Source organism: Gracilinanus agilis, chromosome 2, assembly GCF_016433145.1.
Source record: "Gracilinanus agilis isolate LMUSP501 chromosome 2, AgileGrace, whole genome shotgun sequence".
NCBI classification, from domain to species: domain Eukaryota; kingdom Metazoa; phylum Chordata; class Mammalia; order Didelphimorphia; family Didelphidae; genus Gracilinanus; species Gracilinanus agilis.
In genome coordinates this window covers 383,875,449-383,883,312 of record NC_058131.1, presented here as the reverse complement: position 1 = coordinate 383,883,312, position 7,864 = coordinate 383,875,449, and the positions used below count along the sequence as shown (strand labels likewise).

Below are 7,864 nucleotides of genomic sequence, written 5' to 3'. Positions count from 1 at the left end.
AATGAGAGGAATATGTTGAGTTGAAACCAAAAGGATCTGGTGACTGACTGGATATGAAAGGAAAGAATAAAAAAAGAGGAAGCTACTGCATCTAAAGGCAAACCATCTCACATTGGAATGACTCATTGCTAAGAATTTTTTTCAGTTAGCAAGCTTAAATAGGTCCCTTCACAACATACCCAACATTTCTGGCCCTCTTAGGCCAAATAGAAAATTCTAACAACCTTAGAAGGCAGGTGCTATTATCATTATTTTACGGATGAGGAGTAGGCATAGGGAAGAGGTCTATATTGTGTCCTATGTGCATATATTCCTAAGGATTAAGGTCCTTTCAGGTGGCATCAGTTCCCAGTCTGCTCAACATCTACATATTTGTTAGGCTTTTTGTACAGGTCCCCAAACCTTTTCATTTAGAAACGAAGTTCCTGCTGACCTGCCTCCCTCCCTTGCTTGGTATCACTCTAGAATCCAAGACCTAGTGCACTCCATCTTTCTGAATCCCATACCTGAGCTGTTCTCTGTATTCAGAGCCATCTGGAGTTGGTGTAGCATGCAGATGTTAGATGTGGACCCGGTTTTTATCTGCAATGTAGCAGCACTTGAGTAGACTACTATAAACACCACTGGAATAAGGCGATATTCCTACAGAAGGAATTATTCATCTCTGGGTGCATGGTGTTAATTTCAGACATGGAATCCTCATTCTCCTCTACCTGGCCCAAATGAGGAGTTGATGTGGCAGACCAGTGTGGCCCTGAGCCTGATAGGGAGTGAGCAAAATCATTTCAACTACCTTAAAACCTCCTGTGACACCTTTCATCCTACCCACTCTTGCACTGACATCCTCTGACCAGCCCTGGCCCAGTCTTTCCTTCATAAAGCATCTGATTCCTAGATTTGGTCCCCTAAATTAGGAAACCACTTCCTCCACATTGAGTTGTAGGATTTGGACTACAAGAATGGAGGAGAGGTCTATATTTTTGTTTTGTACTGTAATATAGGTTTTTATTGAATTAGGACAAGTTTGGGAGAAATGATTTGTATTCTTTTTAGATTCCAAATTCTATTTGTATGTGATACTCAAATCCAAAGCTATCAGTATGTTTTCTAATCCTGGAAAAAATCCAAAGTTAGAATATTGCAAGAAACTTTTTAACTTCTAAAAATTTTGTTTCCTATATTAGAGTAGTTGAAACACATTGGATTTCCACAGAAGTGAATATTGCAATTTACAAATTCTTACTTTTCTTCCTAGATGCCTTTGCTATTTTACTTTTAAGAATGCAAGAGAAAAAAATTTAATTTTACTCAAGACAAAAAGATAAACTAAAGCTTGGTTAAAATCAGGTTCCAAGATTATTTCTGCCATCCCAGTGTTCCATGAAGACATGTGAACCTTAGTATTATTATATTAATGGATTTATGAATAGTTTTATCCTCACACTGATTTTTCTATATAAAGTAGTATCACAATAGCTTTCTCATTTCACAGGAATAAAAGAACTATCACCTCAAACACATGAATTTGAAAAACAAAGTACCAAAGGGGGTGGGGGGAAAGGAAATAAGAATTCAATCCACTCAAATTTTTTATTCTTGGGAAAGTTATTCCAAATTATGTAGTTTTAAAATAAATATTTGCTTCATGATGATTTACTGAGTATTAGATTTTTATGAATACAAACTATAACTTGAAAAAACTTTACTCAAACTATAAACTCATTTTAAAATTATTTAAATGGTAATTATAAATATCCAACATGCTATGAGGCATTTTTTGCAGCTCAAAATAAAACCTTATTTGTGCATGACCAATAAAATAAACTAAAAATGGAAACTAGAAGTTAAAGAACTATTTGCAACCTTACTTAGAGGTAAACTGGTTCTTTTTAGAAAGTGCCAACTGTACTTTATTTTTTAAAAAGAAGCAAATCTATGAATTTAGCTCAAACCATTAGGCAACATTTTACCTGTTCTGTTCACCTGTAGTTAAGAATTTATATCAGGGGGAAAAAAATTCCACCTTCTAAATCATAATGTCATGATCAGGCAAATTTATATTTCTATACAAGTTTCAGGAGTATCAAGCAAGACACAACGTCATACAATTTTTGGCTACATAACCCTGTCCCCCATCCCACCCCTAAAGTTTGTACAACAAATTTTAAAAAGACTTTCATGGCCTTTCATTCATTTCATCAATTAAGATACACAAAGCAGCATCTTTCTCTATAATCTGGTCTCTTCTATGACTAGAATTCTCTCGCTGTTCATTTTGTCCAATACAATTTTTGCTGTCATCAGTATCCATTGGCTCAGTTTTTAACCTCATTCCTCCTTCTGTATGGGGCAAATCATCAGGTAAAGAAGCCAGGCAATTCTGGATCATTTCAATAACTCGTTCCAGGTGTTTCTGAAACCTTTCAGCTGTTTCAAGGCGCTGCCTTTTCTGTACCTCCATCATGACTCTGAGTGTCTCCCTGGCTTGGTGGGGTCGATATTCATTTATAAGATGATGTACGTGGACAAAAAGCAATTTTAGGTCTTCCAGCTTTTCTTCTCGTTTTATGCTTCCAGGACTCCTAATCAAGATATCTAGAAGATCTAAAAAGTTAATAAGGATAGACATATTGAGTTTTCTTAGTTCTTTTTTATGATCAAATTGCATAGGGTGAAGTCGTTCAATGCCCTGACTCTCCAAAGGGCGGATGATGAGGTCATCACACTGGAACTGATTGCCAAACATCATATAACTATCCTTTATTGGAGGTGGAGGCTTAGGAGCTAGACCCTTCCGGATGTTTTCATCTGTATATTCCTTGATGTATTGCATTGGAGGTGGGGGGAGTGCACTCACTTGCTGAGGTTCACCCATTTTGAAAATTTTAAGAACCTACAGACATAAAAACAAAGATCAGATCAGAGCTACACACTACTTATAGTCCCAACAAAGAGTAAAACATGACATTTAAAGATATCAATTTTTTTAAAAATGGGGGGGGGCATAGGGGGGAGTGGTTAAGAGACCAAGGTAAAAAGATACCAATACCAAAGGAATCTCTTTGGTTACCAGATTTCCCTTGAACACAAAAAGGAATAAATTAAGTAATGGCTTTCTTCCTGGGTTCCTTTTTGAACTGGCCAGTCATCATTGCTCAACACTCCTAGACCAATATTTAAAACTCTACTGACCTAGAAGAAAAACAACTGCTTGAACGCATGGGTTGAGGCGGACATGATTGGGGATGTAGACTCGAAACTACCACACCAATGCAACTATCAACAATTTGGAAATAGGTCTTGATGAATGACACATGTTAAAGCCAGTGGAAATGTGCATCGGCTGTGGGGGGGAGGGATGTGGAGGGGGTGAAGGGGAAAGTGGGAGCATGAATCATGTAACCATGTTAAAAACGAATATTAATAAATGTTTAAGAAAAAAAGAAAAAACTACTGACCTTTCTAAAACAATTCTCTAAACAAGTGAAATGGCAAGGATGAATTCAATTAGACACATTGCTTGGTGCTAGGGATACAGAGATGGAATCTCTGCTCTCAAAGGGTTTACACTTTAAAAGAAAAGTACAAAGTATATATAATTCAGAGATGGGGAGGAGAGAAGTTACTACCAGCAGTAGAAATCAGGAAATGTCTTAGACAGAAGATGAAGATTAAACCAAATTCTGAAGAATTCTAGGGCTCCTCAGAGACAGGAATGGAGTACTTTGCAGGTATGGAGGCATGCAATGTTAGAGTTGAGAGATTGAACAGAAAGCAAGCCAGTTTGGACTATAAAGTGTATGAAGAGGTTTGGAAAGTTAGGAGTTGTATTTGATCCTAAGGACAATAGGGGAACAACTAAAACTTGAGCAGGAGTGACTATGATCTCCCCTTTAGGAATATCACTGTGTGGAGAATGATTTGAAGAGGAGAAAGACATTTGAGGCAGAAAAACTGATTAGGAAGCTATTATAGTCATCCAGCAAAGTTAAGAATGATGACTTGAACTGGAATGGTAGGCCAGGTAAGAAAAAGGATGTATTTGAGATGTGGAGAGAAAAACAAAATAAACTAACCAACTGACTAGATGGGAAATGGCGATTCATTATAGTCATACATCTAGAGTTCTAAGAGATTTCAGAGGCCATCTAAGCCAATCACCTCATTTTATAGACAGAATAAACCCAAGAAAGTGAAGTGATTTATCCAAGAGCACATAAAGGCAATGAATCATTGAGAATAACTCAAGACACTGTGAACTTGGGTAACCAAAGGGATAGTGGTACCAATCAACAAAAAAATAGGGAAAGGGAGTTTGGGGAGAGATAAAGAATTGTTTTGGATATGTTTAGTTTGAGGTGCCCAAGGAATACTCAAATCAGAAATGTCCGATAACCAGTATTTTGACATTAAAAGGCTCTTAATTACAACATGTTAGGTAGGTTATAATGGGACTTCAGCCTATGTAACTTGAAGGGTAGACAGTGGGCTTGACTTTAGATTACATGGGTTCCAGGTCTTGAACTGCTATACTTACTACTTGTGTGATCTTGACCAAAGCCTTCACTTAACTTCTTATGACTACAAACTGATTGCCCGAATCATAGCTTCCTCAATTAATAAAATACCCTCACTATCCCAAAAAGATAAGACACTAAAACTCTTGCTCCCCTTACCTGAAATTGTCTCCTTACCATTTGGGCCAGATAAATCCTATCCCAATGAGAGCCCCTTCCCTAAGCTACAGTACAGGGCACAGTGGTAAAGCCACTATACTGTGCAAAAAAACAAAAACAAAAAAAACTTGGCTCTAAATCCAGTACAACCTGTCTGTGATTCTGAAAAGTCTGCTTTAAATTTCACCAAGCTAAAGTTTCTTCATCTGTAAAATAAGGGATTTTCAGTCTAAGAAAATTAAATATATTTCCCATTTCTATAACTACGGCTTTTGTAGACTGTCTACCATGCATAGTATGCAGTCCCTTCTCACCTAAATCTCTTTAGAATCCCTCATTTAAAGTTATTCCCTAACTGATAAATGGTCAGGGAATGAATAGTCATTTTCAGGGGAAGTAATCAAAGTTATCTGTAGTCATATGAAAAAATGCTCCAAATTACTCTTGATTAGAGAAATGCAAATTAAAACAACTCTGAGGTACTATACTCCACACCAATCAGACTGACATATAACAAAAAAAGGAAAATGGCAAATGCTGGAGGAGATATGGGGAAGACTTGACACCAGTCCACAGCTGGTGAAGTTGTGAAGTAATCATGCCCCAAAGCTATTTAAAATTGTACAACCTTTGCCCCAGCAATACTACTGCTAGGACTGTATCCCAAAGATATATATATAAAAAAAGAACCTATATGTACAAAAATGTTTATGGCAGTTCTTTTTGTGGTGGCAAAAAATTGGAAATTGAGGGGATGCCCATCAAGTGAGGAATGGTTGAACAAGTTATAGTATATGGTTATGATGTAATACTATTGTGCTATAAGAAATGATGAGCAGGATGCTCTTAGAAATAACTGTAAAGATTTATATGAATTGATGCAAAGTGAAATTATGAGAACCAGCAACACTGTTCAATGATCATTGTAAATGGCTTAGGTAGTCTCAGCAATACAAAGATCCAGGACAATTCTGAAGGTCTTATGATAAAGAATGCTATCCATCTCCAAAAAAGAACTGATGGAGTACAAATTTAAGCATACTTTTTTCTTGTTTGGGGGTAGTTGTTGGGTTGTTTTTTTCTGGAAGGGGGGGGGTGTTTTCTTTCACAACAAAACTAATATGGACATGTGTTTTGTGTGAGTGCAAATGTATAACCTATATCAAATTGCTTACAGATCCAGGGAGGGAGGAGAGATTTGGAAGTCAAAATTCTTAAGAACCAGTGTTAGGCAGTAATTAAGAAAAAAATGAATGAAAAAATTAAGAATCCATAGTTTACTTTAAAAATCTGTTTAAAGATCACCTGATATCTTCCAGATGCTAGTTCATCCATTACTTTACCTTCTACCCTGATGAAATTATCTTACACCTTGTGGCCAAGGATTTTTGCTTTGTCTTTTAATCCCCAGAATTTAGCACAACATAGCTCTCATGTAATAAATGCTTGTGGATTCATTTAAATCAGTCACTTGCAAAATAACCCTGTGCAAGTCATTTAACCTCTTTAAAGCTACTTTTTTTTTTTTTTGTAAAAGGGGGAATATAAAAACGTCTACTTTATACGGATATTTTTTAAACAAAGATACCACTGATATAAAATACATGGAAACTTTAAAGAACCAAGCTCCTTTCGGTTCTAACAAAATGACTAAAATCAAAATGCAATATTTTAAGGAGGTAAAAACCAACAGGCATTTATTAAGTTTCTGCTATGCCAGGCACTGTGGTAAGTATGGGGATACCCAGAAAGTTAAAAAAGAACAAAAAAAGAAGCTCTTTTCTCAGCTCACAACCTGAGGGGAATAAGTAAACTAAACAGCATTCGCACTAAAAGATATACGGATCGGCTTCTCGTAGAAAGTGAGATTTTAAATGAGACTGGAAGTGAGCCATGACGTGAGAATGAAGAGGGAAAGTACAGAAGGCATAGAGTGAAATGCACAAAGTCACGAAATCTTTCAGCGTCTTAGTTTCCTCAACTGCAAGGGAAGACAAACTCTCAGAAATGGGGACTTGGGGGGGGGGGGTCAACCTAGTCAATTCACCAGACTGGAACGGGGGGACACAACCCCCACGCCCCTTCTCCTGCACCCAAGCAGTCTCCAGGAGGCTCTCCTGCCTGCGTACGGCTAGGGGCCGAGACCCCAGTCTTCGTATGGGACCGCAGAGGGGCGAGTAGGCCCGCAGGAGGTGAGCCCGTAGAGGGGCAGCCGGGCATCTGTTTACAAGACAGGGGGAAGGAGGAGCAATCCGAGGGTCCTCACGGCGGCCAGGACCCCGCGGCTCCACCGATCCTCTCCCCAGCCGGCGTCTCAAGAAACTTGGCCAAGGATTTCCCTAACAGGCAAAAAAAAACCGTACCGCGGAGCAACATCCCAACCTGAAATTCACACTCACCTCCCCCTACGCCAGCAGTCTCCAGACCGTCGCGGCTAAACCGCGTCTATGGCTGCCGACTTCCGGCCGCCTTAGCCAGGAAGGAGCGGCCCAGCAACAACGCCTCTTGATTGGCTGCTGGAGCAGTCCGTTAAAGCACTAAATCCCACCCCCACCTCTTCTCATTATCTGTTCAGTAGCAGGCCCTGCCCCCATTTCGTCGCGCACCTATACCTACGCATGCTCTCTATTCTTTTTGCGGGTTCGAGAGAATTATTTCAAGCAAAAAAGAAACCTTTTGTTAAAAGTCAGAACTGATCTTGCTGCTAGCATTTAAAATTGGGAAGAAAAATAGTTGGAGAAAAGTAATGGCAGGGAGATAAAAATTCTATGAAGGTAAAAACTTGTTCATCTTGCTCTCGAGTTTGGGATACACTTGACACGTTAAATTCACTTGAACTCCTTTGGGGCTCAGTGAGGTGGGTTCTGCAGCCAATATTCTCCTCAGTATGTGTATGAGAAACCGACTTTGAGAGCAGCAAAATATATAGTACCCTAGGGGCGGTCAAGAGGCTGGAAACTGCATTTTAAGCACCGTACAACACTAGGAAAGGCAAAAACTAGTCCCTTGTCCTCCGGGAGAGGAAGGTTGCCCCAAAAGTTCAAGCTACGACGAAGGCCTGAATTCCTAGGACTGGCTAACAAACTTTAAACAATGTATTTACTTTAGTATCCCAGAGGATACAATAAGCTCAGATCCAAAGGCGTTTGCTGAAATGTACTAAGAAAAGTAGCAACCTAACTTCTCGC

At 38.8% G+C, this 7,864-nt stretch overlaps 1 protein-coding gene across 1 annotated transcript; it reads right to left on the bottom strand.

Annotated features, from left to right (window-relative positions):
* Positions 1-1,586: 1,586 nt before the first annotated feature.
* Positions 1,587-7,120, bottom strand: MED7 (mediator complex subunit 7). Its single transcript, XM_044661756.1, has 2 exons — positions 7,076-7,120; positions 1,587-2,893 (listed from the first exon to the last, which is right to left on the bottom strand). Exon 2 carries the CDS (start codon positions 2,873-2,875, stop codon positions 2,177-2,179), a length of 699 nt encoding a protein of 232 aa, XP_044517691.1. The 5' UTR covers positions 2,876-2,893; positions 7,076-7,120; the 3' UTR covers positions 1,587-2,176.
* Between the last annotated feature and the right edge of the window lie 744 nt (positions 7,121-7,864).

What these genes read in the sequence shown, in the direction of transcription:
- MED7 (XM_044661756.1), bottom strand. Translation starts at nt 2,875, where the DNA reads ATGGGTGAACCTCAGCAAGTGAGTGCACTCCCCCCACCTCCAATGCAA.